Source organism: Podarcis raffonei, chromosome 17 (genome assembly GCF_027172205.1).
Source record: "Podarcis raffonei isolate rPodRaf1 chromosome 17, rPodRaf1.pri, whole genome shotgun sequence".
Taxonomy (NCBI): Eukaryota; Metazoa; Chordata; class Lepidosauria; order Squamata; family Lacertidae; genus Podarcis; species Podarcis raffonei.
Window position 1 is genome coordinate 34,478,070 of NC_070618.1, and position 12,963 is coordinate 34,491,032.

The 12,963-nt window shown below is 45.5% G+C and overlaps 1 protein-coding gene and 1 long non-coding RNA gene across 3 annotated transcripts; both read right to left on the reverse strand.

Moving 5' to 3' along the window:
• Nucleotides 1-298: 298 nt before the first annotated feature.
• On the reverse strand, nucleotides 299-2,877 carry NANOS3 (nanos C2HC-type zinc finger 3). Of its 2 annotated transcripts, none has more exons than XR_008328145.1 (2): nucleotides 2,066-2,877; nucleotides 299-796 (listed from the first exon to the last, which is right to left on the reverse strand). XR_008328145.1 is itself a non-coding variant. In XM_053370333.1 (2 exons), exon 1 carries the CDS (start codon nucleotides 2,571-2,573, stop codon nucleotides 2,148-2,150), a length of 426 nt encoding a protein of 141 aa, XP_053226308.1. In that variant the 5' UTR covers nucleotides 2,574-2,877; the 3' UTR covers nucleotides 299-796; nucleotides 2,137-2,147. The 2 variants fall into 2 exon arrangements, 1 of the variants encoding a protein (XP_053226308.1); XM_053370333.1 differs by having other exon boundaries at nucleotides 2,137-2,877.
• Nucleotides 2,878-6,040: 3,163 nt separating this feature from the next.
• On the reverse strand, nucleotides 6,041-6,774 carry LOC128405210 (uncharacterized). The gene is made up of 2 exons (XR_008328244.1): nucleotides 6,707-6,774; nucleotides 6,041-6,674 (listed from the first exon to the last, which is right to left on the reverse strand). It is a non-coding gene; the product is annotated as an uncharacterized LOC128405210 (long non-coding RNA).
• Nucleotides 6,775-12,963: the final 6,189 nt, after the last annotated feature.

A 12,963-nucleotide genomic window follows, 5' to 3' on the forward strand; every position in this document is an offset into this window, starting at 1 on the left:
CCAAGCCCTGCTGCTCACTCTAGCTAGATGGAAGTGGGGTGGGATGCAGCACTTTCTCACTTAAAAGAGGGCAATTAACTACACGAGCTGCAAGTCTGGTATAATTCTTTGCCCCTTTATCACAGTATGCTAAGACCCTTCATCTAAACCCCCTCAACTGCCCCTCCCTAACTTCTTTGTCCAAGAGTAAATCCTTACATAGCGATTCATTTAAAAAATGACACCTCTTTGGTTTAGGGTTTTTAAAATGCTGTATTGCTTTTGTGTAACAAATAAATAACCATATAAAGTCATAATATTAACAAAACGAAGTAATTATTGACCATACGTCTTAAGAACCAAATAAAACCTGGCCAACAAATATCACTTGAAAAACAAGCATGCATTTAAACAAAACTTTAAACAAATACAAACATTGGGAGACTTCAGACTGGTAATTTGGGAAATTAGGTAACATTTGTCTCAAGTGGACACTCTTCACACTGAGTCAGACATCTGTAATAACATGAATGTGAAATAATTCAAGCAGGAAGAGTAGCTGGATTAAAAAACAAGAATAGCGAGTCAGTTGATTATGATAGTACTGAGAGAATTCATTTCCAGGCCCTTGGTGTGATGTACCAGTGCCACCTAAAGTAAATGTTGCCATCCTGGACTATCTTTCCCTCTCTCCTTTTTCTCTCCAGGTCTGAATATTTTAGTTGATTCCTGCAGACCAACCACTTGGGGTGTATTAGATCCAAAGTTTCCCTTGACTTCAAGAAAAGTGCTAGCTCTGGTACAGCTGCAAATGTACCTGAAAGAGATGATAAAATGCACACAATCCTAATCACATTTTCCTCACCAGAAATCTATGCATTTTTTTTTCTAATTTGTATTCAGCTGTAATTGTAGAAATACCCCACCCCAAGTCCTTTGAGGCTAAATACTGGAGAGCAGGCATACCCCAGGAGCATGGCCAGTGGCGAGGGATGAGGGGAACTGTATTCCAACAACACTTGCATAGCTTCACATTGGCTACCCTTGCTGTAAGGGTAGCAATGGCAGGCAATGGCTGCTTATCTACATTTTTTACTCAATTTAACCCAGGAACCTCCAGGTTTGAAAACCACTTCAGGGTGGCAGGCTGCTGTGGCTTGCAAGAGAGAAACAAGCCACAGTTCCTAGTTCAGAAGTAACACAAAACCAACCCTTTTCTTGTCCTGCTTGCACTAGGAGTGAAGCAAGAGCAACTGGGCATTTACCAGCATGCTACTAATGCTCAGTAAACCTTCCTCCCATCTGGTGAATATGTCTCTGCCTCAGTCACACATACACAAACACCTTCCTCCCAGACACACACACACACACACGCGATCTGAGCACTCTTCCTCCCCCCCCCCTTTCCAAGGGGCAGGGAAGGAAGGTTCAAATCCCCTATGGGGCATGAAGCTCACGACCCCTTCCTCTCTCTGCCTAACCTACCTCATAGGGTTGTTGTGGGGATGAAATGAGTAAAGGGAGAACTGTACGCTATCAAGCTCCTTGGAAGAAAGTAGGTGAATATAAATGGGAGTAAATATAATAATAATAAACTGCCAGGCGCACACACACACACACACACACACACACACACACACACAGGAGGTGTGAGCTAGGATGAAAAGTAACTCATTTGGCACCGGAATGTCGCTCAATCACTCTTGGAGGATGAATAATAATAATAATAATAATAGTAGTAGTAGTAGTAGTAGTTATTCTTTATACTTTGAATCCACCTTAGTCTTACTCAGACCCACTAAAGATCACAAACTTAGCCCTGTTCATTTCAATGGGTTTACTTTGAGTAAAAGTTACTAGGATACAAAAGGGTGACCATGATGCCCACAGAACTAAACTCTCCCTTCCAACTCTCCATCCACCTCCTTTTCCTTCCCCGACCCCAGGGGGCCTTCCTTCTCCTAAACACCCAGACAAGGTAGGACCATTCCGGATAGTGGGATTTCAGAGTTTGCTTTTCAGATGCGCTTAACAAACAGGCGGCCTGGGGTGGTGGGGATAGAAAGAGGAAGAATACTTACGGTACCACCAGGTTGGAACCTTTGCTGCTGAAAGAGAAAACGAGAGAGAGAGAGAGAATAATATTCCCCTTCCCACCTTTTTATTTTTTAAGTTTTAGGATAGGCTGGCTTCGTTTTGAAGTTGCTTGCCTTCTTCCCGGCCGAATTCCGGATGCAGCTGTAGACGGACGTGTAGCCCTTGTTGGTTAAAGGGCAGAACTTCCTCGTGTGCGCCCGATCCTGAGATGCCCCGCACTGAGGGCAAGTGTAATTTCTCAGGATCGGGCACTGCACCCTCCCTGCTGAGTCCTTCAGCGCGTGCGACGCGTAGATGGCCCTCGACTCGCCGTTGTGCTTGCAGAAGGCGCAGTGGCGCGCCGGCCTGCTGACCCCGGCAGGGGGCGCCTCCTTGCGTGGCGGCGGCGCCTGGTCCGCGAAAGCCCCCGGCCAGCTGCTCCTCGCGCTCCGCCAGCGCATCTCTTGCACCACGCGCGCCAGCTGGAAATAGTCCCTCCACAATTGGAAAGCCGCCATGATCGCCGCAGCCTGAGCTGGTCGCCGGAGCCCTGGGCGCTCCTAAATGCAGCCATGTGCCGTTGTGGCCTCCGCCCAGAGCCAATAGCCTGGGAAGCTCTTCCCACTGCCCCCCACCGTCAAGGAGCCTGGAGCCAAGAAGTCTGGCTCGCCCCACGGCCCCCCACCCCGCCGCTTGTGGGTCGCCATCCTGGCAAAGTTGAGGGCGTGGCTGCGAAGCTGCAGAAAAGTGTCTCTCGCCGAATGTTAAACGAACTGCAAAGAAGACTATGAATTGAAAGTGGAGACAAGAGATGTATGTACCTTTCCCGTCTCTTTGTTTGCTTCGTAACACAAATAAACGTAAGGAGAACTTAATGAATTGGGGGGGGGGGAGGGAGGGAGAGAGAGAATCGCCAACTAAGAAGCGCAGCCTTTGGCTTCAAGAGTTGCTTCTTTATTGCAATTTGCAGGTTGTAAGCGTCTGTGCGTCTCTCTCTCTCTCTCTCTCTCTCTCTCTCTCTCACACACACACACACAGAGTGCCGGATTTACGCATAAACTAAACAAGCTCTAGTTTAGGGCCCCACTCTCTTGCCTCCCCCCAAAAAAAATTAAAGGGGAAAAAACTGGATGTACTTTGATAAAATACATATTGTGTTCTGTGCAAATGGCTTTAGGTCCATAAGTTAAAGGTAAAGGGACCCCTGACCATTAGGTCCAGTTGTGGCCGACTCTGGGGTTGTGGCGCTCATCTCGCTTTATTGGCCAAGGGAGCCGGTGTACAACTTCCGGGTCATTTGGCCAGCATGACTAAGCCACTTCTGGCGAACCAGAGCAGCGCACGGAAATGCCATTTACCTTCCCGCTGGAGCGGTACCTATTTATCTACTTGCACTTTGACGTGCTTTTGAACTGCTAGGTTGGCAGGAGCAGGGACTGAGCAATGGGAGCTCACCCCATGGATTTGAACTGCCGACCTTCCGATCAGCGAGCCCAAGGCTCTTCGGTTTAGACCACAGCGTCACCCTTGCATAGCTTGTCAAAATCATTTCTCCTGCACATTCCCCCTCTTACCTTAATGTTGTTGTTTAGTTGTGTCCGACTCTTCGTGACCCCATGGACCAGAGCACGCCAGGCACTCCTGTCTTCCACTGCCTCCCACAGCTTGGTCAGACTCATGTTTGTAGCTTCGAGCACGCTATCCAACCATCTCATCCTCTGTCGTCCCCTTCTCCTTGTGCCCTCCATCTTTCCCAACATCAGGGTCTTTTCTAGGGAGTCTTCTCTTCTCATGAGGTGGCCAAAGTATTGGAGCCTCAGCTTCACGATCTGTCCTTCCAGTGAGCACCCAGGGCTGATTTCCTTAAGAATGGATACATTTGATCTTCTTGCAGTCCATGGGACTCTCAAGAGTCTCCTCCAGCACCATAATTCAAAAGCATCAATTCTTCAGCGATCAGCCTTCTTTATGGTCCAGCTCTCACTTCCATACATCACTACTGGGAAAACCATGGCTTTAACTATACAGACCTTTGTTGGTAAGGTGATGTCTCTGCTTTTTAAGATGCTGTCTAGGTTTGCCATCGCCTTTCTCCCAAGGAGCAGGCGTCTTTTAATTTTGTGACTGCTGTCACCATCTGCAGTGATCCTTACCTTAATACCACATGCCAATCTATTATTAATAGCTTCATCCTCTTTTTTTTAAGCCATCCAAATTGCTGGCTATGCCATGCTAACTGCTGCCGCTCAGTCAGGGTAATAAGCTGCCCTTTCAACAGCAAAGGAAAACACAGCAATGCACAGCTGCATTGCATTCAGGTCTGGTTGGTGGCAAAGCACAATAAAAGCATCCACATTGGAAGGCGAATGGTTTGGCTCTGTGCCAGAAACTAAGCAGACCAGCAATTACCTTTTTTTTTGTGCCACCATGAATATACTGTACACGAGGTTAGTCAGGTCCTGACCATTTTAGCTGCACTTTGTTATCATTGGCACCAACCGAGTTTAATTCAGTCCTTATTAAATTTCCAGACAATTACAATGTTACCTTAACTGGATTGAAGTTTGGATTCAACCTGTAGCGTCTGACGGGTTTTTAGAAGCAAATGAAATAAAATGAGGGCATAATTCATGATCCTGTCACTTAAGGAGCTTAAATGCAACAGCAGGGAAGAGATTGTGACAGGGTGGGGAGGGGGAAGCAAGGGGTTAATGTGAGCAGATGCAGTTGCAGGAACTTTTAAGGTTACCAATGTAAACTGACCTGTCCTGTACACAGTACACTGTAAACTGTACTGTTCAAATATAATAATGGTGCAATTCATTTTTAAATGTATAGAATTATTACCATAACGTTAATGTGGGGCACAAGCTAACCAAAATTTAGCATTTTAAAAGTACACTTTATTGAAATATGTAGAAGTGGCTTAATCAAGTGCTGAAAAGTTCTGAGACCTCCTGCCTGGACCTAATCTGAGCTGAGTGGAATTAATTCCTTTTATTTATGTATGTATTCCTTATTTAAAATGTTGAATTATAACCAAAAAGGCAGACAAATTAACAAGGTGTGTGATCTTATATCTCGAATTATACAGAACAGTGCAGGGCTGCTAATATCATGTATTGTGCATTATTTTGATTGGTACGGGTTGCAACAGAATGGAATTAATTCTCCAGAGAGTGTGTTGGGTTTGCAACCTTCACAAAGACTTATGTTTGACTGGATCCTGAGCCTGTTTTTTCTGTGCAAGGAGCCTCAGATTTTTGTTTTAAGGCACAGCTAAAGTGGCGCTGTGGTCTAAACCACTGAGCCTCTTGGGCTTGCCGATCGGAAGGTCAGCAGTTTGAATCCCCCTGACGGGGTGAGCTCCTGTTGCTTGGTCCCTGCCAACCTAGCAGTTCGAAAGCACGCCAAAAAGTGCAAGTAGATAAATAGGTACCACTCTGGCGGGATGGTAAATGGCATTTCCGTGTGCTGCTCTGGTTTCGCCAGAAGCGGCTTAGTCGTGCTGGCCACATGACCCACAAAAACTCCCGAAAAACATCGGGAGCGCCGCAACCCCAGAGTCATTCGCGACTGGACTTAACCGTCAGGGGTCCTTTACCTTTACCTTAAAGTTAAAGGGACTTGGTTGTAAGCTGCAGTCGTAAGATCTTTGTTGTCAAAAGAAAAGGGGGGTGTAGAATTTTGTATACTGAAAAGCAGCTTCAGATGCTCATCAGCATTTTCTTGGCTCATGGAATTCCCTTCTTACGGGAATACTTTCACTAATTGTACAATGCTGAGTGAAGGAGAATGCCTGTTTCTTCTCTCCCACAGCAAGGGCAAGGAGCCTTTTCTACAATGATTTCACTAAAATGTAGCAAAGCTGGAATGCTCACACACCTCAGAACTGAGCGGGGGCATGAAAACTGTAATTTTCAAAATTACAGCCAGAATTTTCATTGGAGTGTTTATATTAAAATAACAATTGTTCCCCCCCCCCGATTCTCTTGATATGTTGCTTTATACTGTTCATTAATAAATGAGTTTGGATTTTATTGTTTAATATTATAGATATGCAAATAATTGAGCAGGAACCATTTGTAGGAGGGGGTGGAATTACAGGATTAAGGACATGCAAATTGCCTATACTTTAACACAGGACATTTGAGACGGCTCAGGGAACACCACAAAGGCAAAAATGGGAAGGGGTTTTGTGTGTGTGTGTGTGTGTGTGTGTTTGTCTGTCTGTTTAAATGGAAAACTACCCTGAAGTGCCATATCTGCCAAATCAGGAGACACTCAGAGGTCCACGGGCCAGGAGTTAGTCACCCAGCACTAAATGAATGGTCAATACACATTTATTTGTTTATTCAAACTACAATGTGGAGAACTTGGCCAATAACACTTTCAGCAAATACACTGAGAGGTGAGTGGTGGTGGCAGCAGGGGGGGAGCTCCTGTGTGAATAAACCTGGGGGTCTTATAGGAAATGTGCTAAAAACAGCAAATACAAGGAAATCAAGTGGGGAAATTGAATAACATGGTTCAGGAAAGCTTTTTACCAGGTTAACTGGGTTCAAATCTATTTGTGAAATGGAGCAGCAGTGAAATGTATGAACCACAGAGACAGGTTCCTTTTGTTATTGAATAGTTATTGTAAGAGTACTCCATTGGGGTATTCTGATTTTTATTTTCCCCCCGCTTGCCCCTTGCTTTGTGTAACATATTGCCCAGTGAAGAGCTCTGGAGAACCAGGAAACTTGCTGTGCTTTTGTGAGATTTTTGGTCTGTTCCACACCTCATATTATGTCCGCTTTATGTTACGTTCTTTTAGGTTACGTCCCGCTGCGACCTGGAAGTACCGGAACAGGTTACTTCCGGGTTTCGCCGCTTGCGCAGATGCGCAAAATGACATCACACACATGCGCAGAAGCGGTGAATCACAACCCGCGCTTGCGCAGACACGCCGCTGCGGATTGCGTTCTTTTCATGTTGCAAACGGGCCTCCAGAAAGGATCCTGTTCGCAACCAGAGGTACCACTGTATTGCATCACTCCAAATAGTGGTGGGGGAGAGGTGCCCTCCAGACACTGCCATTATTGCTCCTTACCTGCATGATGATTGGGGTAGGCAACCTAAGGCCCGGGGGCCGGATACAGCCCAATCGCCTTCTCAATCCAGCCCGCGGACGGTCCGGGAATCAGCTTGTTTTTACATGAGTAGAATGTGTCCTTTTGTTTAAAATGCATCTCTGGGTTATTTGTGGGGCATAGGAATTTGTTGCTGACCCCTGGGGAAGGTGGTGGCAACTGGGCACTGTCCCTGCCCTGGCAAAAGCACCCAATTGGCAGCAGCTGTCCTGCTGGTACAATTATGCCGTGTGGCCTTTCCTTGCCCCAGCACTATCCAGGTAAGCAGCAGTAATATTTATATCCCACTTTTCACTTAAATGTCACAATGCCACGTACAATGATACCAAATATGTGGATGGCATTGGGGGTGTGTGTCTAACTAGCAATAGTACCCTCCCACTGCCCAAAGGCCTGGTGCAACCAAGAGTGTTCTAAGCTGGCTTGCCTTGTACTAGTTTTTTTTTAGCGGGGAGCATAACCCCAGCCAGAACAAGTTATGAACCTAGGATGGGAAGCCCAGAAACCACTAATCCACAGTTCCTCTGCTATAAGAGGTATAATCAACCACACCAAATGCTTTTTTCTTTTTTAATGTTGCTCTTCTTGCAGTGTACAGATCTATTTGCAGGATACTATGCATGAAGTGGGCTCACTCATAGAATCATGGGACCGTTGAGTTGGAAGGCAGCACAAGATCCATCTAGTCCAACCCCTGCAATCAGTGTCAGAAACTGAGATATGGAAGCTAGGAGCTAAATGGCACCTTAAACCCAGGTTATGGGCGCAACAACAGAATGTCTAGGTGCACTTCTTTATAACAAGAATTCAAAGCTGAAAATGAATGAACTGCAGCTAACATATTATGTTCATTTTTCACATGGTCCAGTCCCCAGGGGTCAGCAACCTTTTCCAGCCATGGGCCGGTCCACCGTCCCTCAGACCATGTGGTGGGCCAGACTGTATTTTGAAAAACAAAAATGAATGAATTCCTATGCCCCACAAATAACCCAGAGATGCATTTTAAATAAAAGGACACATTCTGCTCATGTAAAAACATGCTGATTCCTGGACCTTCAGCGGGCTGGATTGAGAAGCCAATTGGGCTGCATCCGGCCCTCGGGCCTTAGGTTGCCTACCCCGGTCTAGTCCTTCCCTTGCCCACCCCCCTAATATTCTTAATATTACGACTGAGCTATTTGCTGTATTATGCCTCAGTAAATCTCCAAAACATGCAAAATTGTTGGTAGAGCCATAGGGATCCATTAGGGAAGAAAGTGAAACAACCAAAGCCACAATATGGTGCTATATTTACTAGTATAACTAAAAAGGTTACAAATAGTTAAGATTTGTCCATGTCTTCAAGCTGGACAAAGCAAAGATGGTTGTGGAGGACAGAGGACATGGGGTGAAATCTGGGCATAGTGGTAAGACCCCAAATTGTGGTATGGTATTTGCAACCTTTTTTTAAGTCTGCAAAGGTAAAGCACTTTGTAAGAGTCTTAAAATGTGATGTGCAGGAAGTGTTGTATCCAAGGTGTATAACAGATTCTGTGTCACAGGAAAGGCAGAGCAAATCTGTAGCCTCGCTACAAATCGTAAGACTTGTCGTCTTTTCTTCTTTTAACTCCTCCTCCCAGCTTTTTTTGTCGTTGCTTTTAATATCCAGTCTGAAATAGAGTTCTGGAGAATTCAAAAGCTCCCTTGCTATCTCTATACAACCGGCTTGTTGTAACAAACCTATTGCTTATTGCAGCTTCACAATAAATCTGCTACATCTTCTTTTTGCAAAAGACAAACCTCTGGATTTATTTATTTTCAATGAACATCTTTATTGAAGAAGTTGCATGTGAAAGGATGAATTTTATAGCAAAGTAACAACGAAACAAAACACCAGTACCACCTTTCAGTCGGTATCTAAACTTGGTAGTACAGTAATAGCGTTATGAGCTTGTGGGTGCCAGACCTCTAAATTCCTGCAACCAGCCAATGTTAACAGCTAATCCAGCCAGGCCTAGCCTCCTGGTGAGGTGCAGAGACCACAGAAGGAAGAAAGCCAGAGTTGAGAGTTATCAGTTATGTGAGCTAGAAGCTGGGTGCAAAAGTGGCAGGCTGGAAAAGCAGAAAGAGAGGGAGCCACGCTTGAATCTCTGCTTGAATCCAAGGCTGATGCTGTGAGCCCCTCCATAGTAGGCTCAGGTGGTATATATGACATGTTTATTGGTTTGCTTTGTTTTTGCTTTCATTCCGCATTTTTTTATCTCGCATTTTTATGCTGCGAACCGTCCTGAGATCTACAGATGAAGGGCAGCACAGTGGTACCTCAGGTTAAGAACTTAATTCATTCTGGAGGTCCATTCTTAACCTGAAACTGTTCTTAACCTGAGGTACCACTTTAGCTAATGGGGTCTCCTGCTGCCGCCACGCGATTTCTGTTCTTATCCTGAAGCAAAGTTCTTAACCCAAGGTACTATTTCTGGGTTAGCGGAGTCTGTAACCTGAAGCGTCTGTAACCTGAGGCGTCTGTAATCCGAAGTACCACTGTATACCAATTTAATAAATAATAATGATGATGATGATGATAATCACAGGCTCCACAGTGCCTCATTTCCAAAATGAAATGAATGCCTAGAACAGGGATCAGCAACCTTTTTCAGCCATGGCCTGGTCCACCGTCCCTCAGACCATGTGGTGGGCTGGACTATAATTTGTAGAGAGAAAATAAACGAATTCCTATGCCCCACAAATAACCCAGAGATGCATTTTATATAAAAGCACACATTCTACCCATGTAAAAATGCGCTGATTCCTAGACTGTCTGCAGGCCGGATTGCGAAGGCGAATGGGCCGCATCCGGCCCCCCGGCCTTAGGTTGCCTACCCCTGGTCTAGAACCTATGGGTGAGCGCCTGGAACCCCTGGAATCTCACCCCACTTGGAGACTGGGGTGGTGTGGAGCAATAGACCTGAAATTTACAGCACAGAACAGCCCCCACTGCAGAGGAAAAAATATTATCAGTCATCACCTAATTTCCCCTTCGACACTTACCTAGTACAGTGCTACCTCGGGTTAATTACTCAATTCATTCTGGAGGTCCGTTCTTAACCTGAAACTTGTTCTGGAGGTCTGTTCTTAACCTGAGGTACCACTTTAGCTAATGGGGCCTCCCGCTGCCGCCACATGATTTCTGTTCTCATCCTGAAGCAAAGTTCTTAACCCGAGGTACTATTTCTGGGTTAGCGGAGTCTGTAACCTGAAGCGTATGTAACCCAAGGTACCACTGTATCTGAAAAATCGTCCTCACCTTGAGGGCAGAGGAGTAGCAGGACTCTCTTCTCCACTGGGTCAAAACATGGATAGGAGTGGGCCAGGGTTTCCTGACCACATTGAAGGACAAGGGAGCCCCCTAGATGTCTCTACACCCCAAGCTGTTTCCATCTCTACTTCTAAGACAGAACCTGTCTTTGGGCAATTACTGCCCTATGGATGTGAACACCCTAACAATATTAAGTTAATAATCACTCATGGAAAACAAACTTATGTACCATATTCCATGAGAACAGACCTGTCCCTCATTTCTAAGCCTAGCAGAAAGCCTGCACAGCTTTTAGGCAGGCTACTGAACCACAGAAATGTTGAGGAGAGGGGAAGCCTTTGAGATATTCTAGGCCACTTCTGTGCATGTTCACCTTTAGTCAAAAAAGGGTCACATATTTCTTTTATGTATGGTGAAACAAGCAAAAGGATGCAGAGACGTTTGCAACTCTCCACTACATTTGTTAAAAACATGAAATCTGGCTCTCTGACACTACATTGACCACACCTATTGGCCCTCAAGCTTGAGTTTTGGGCTGGATTTGACCCAGAACTCTTCAGATATGTATGTTCTGTGGAGGACCCTAAGGTCCATGAATAATAATAGTTTAAAGGTCCTGGGCCCTAAAGAAGCCAGACTACCCTTCACCAGGGCCAGGGCTTTTTCAGTGACAGCTCCGACCTGGTGGAATGCTCTGTCCCACGAGACCAGGGCCCTGCAGGACTTGATCTCCTTCCACAGGGCCTGTAAGACAGAGCTATTCCGCCTGGCCTTCAGTTTGAATTAGCCTGATCCTCTATTCCCTTTCCCTTTTCTTTTCTATGAAGAAACCCTTCTGGGACCCCACATTTAAACTCTTCCCTGGTCTCCTCGCTGGCCCTAGTAGGACCAACTTGGTCAGTTAGCCCTGGTGATCGTTTGATGTTTACAGATTGGGGGGTTCCCCCCCAAAAAATGACCACTTAATTTTAGAATTTTATTGACATTTATGCTGCATTTATGTTGTATTTTATGCTTATGTTCTTAAGTGGCATTTTAATCAGTGTTTTATATTTGCTGTTAGCCGCCTTGAGCCTGGTTTTTAAACCGGGAAGGGCGGGGTATAAATAAAAAATTATTATCATTATTATTGATGCCGACTCATTCTTGTAGGATCTTCAGGCAGTGCAGGACTGTTCTTGAACTGTATGTGCAGGTAGGAACAGTCCACTGAGGAAAGGTGGCCTTGTGGTGAGACTGTTTTTGCCCCTTCCATCCTGACGCACTGCAGTCTCCTGGAACATGCTGGTCCAGTGTGTGCCTTCCAGCCACAGTTGCATTCACTGATCAGTGAGCTTCTCCTCCAGCATCACAACCCACCGACAGAATGAATGTTGATTGTGACTTTCTAGCTTTCCAAAACTCTGTCTGAAGATAGCCGATGTCCTGGTGACAGGATTTTACAGAGAATTACATGGGGTGTGTGTGTGTGTGTTTTAAAGTGCTCCATTTCCTGGGGAAGAAGTCAAGGCCTGAAGATGAAAAAGGAAAAACACCTGCCCCCTTGAATGTTTAGAAAGAAACAAGGGGCATAATAGAATTGCAGCCTGCAGAACGTTCCCAAGTTCTGGTCATGGAAAATCCTGGCCTTCAGCATGTTTTGTGTCTGGGGCACATCGATAATGGTGGGACAGAATACAGGGAGTCCAAATGAGAGGTGGAACCTAAGCAAAGGACATTCAGAGTCAACTAATGCTAGTTTTGCCCCCATCCTCTTCCCTGCTGAGCTCTACAAGGAAGACCCGGAGACTAAAAAGCTGACAGCCAGAGCGATCTCATGAATAGGTTAGAAGGCAGGCAGGTCATGGGTGGGTGAGGACAGACTGAGATTGGGCAGTGCCCCACTTGACCTATTATTATTATTATTATTATTATTATTATTAATAGACCAGTCTCCACATCTCTTGAATGTGGCCCTCACTTGAAAGAAGGTTGCCCACCCTTGTTGTAGGTCATCAGAACCAGTATAAGAATTCAGGGTTTAAAACAGGGTTTATTTTATCGGGGAAGGCTTTATGGAGAGGGGGGGCAGAACAGAGTTATCTGGGACGAAATTATTATTATTATTATTTGTTGAATTTATATACTGCCCTATACCTGGAGGTTTCAGGGCAGTTCACAGAACAAAATCAATATATAAAACCACAAAATATATAATCAAAATAAAAGCAATAACCCCCCCCCAAAGAAAACCACATTTTAAAGGGGCATAGGTTGCTAAATCAAATCAACCAAAGGCCTGGTTAAAAAGGAACGTTTTTGCCTGGCGCCTAAAGGTGTATAATGAAGGCGCCAGGAGAACTTCTCTGGGGAGAGCATTCCACAGATGGGGAGCCACTGCAGAGAAGGCCCTGTTCTCGTGTTGCCACCCTCTGGACCTCTTGAGGAGGAGGCACACAAAGAAGGGCCTCAGAAGATGATCTCAGGGTCTGGATAGGT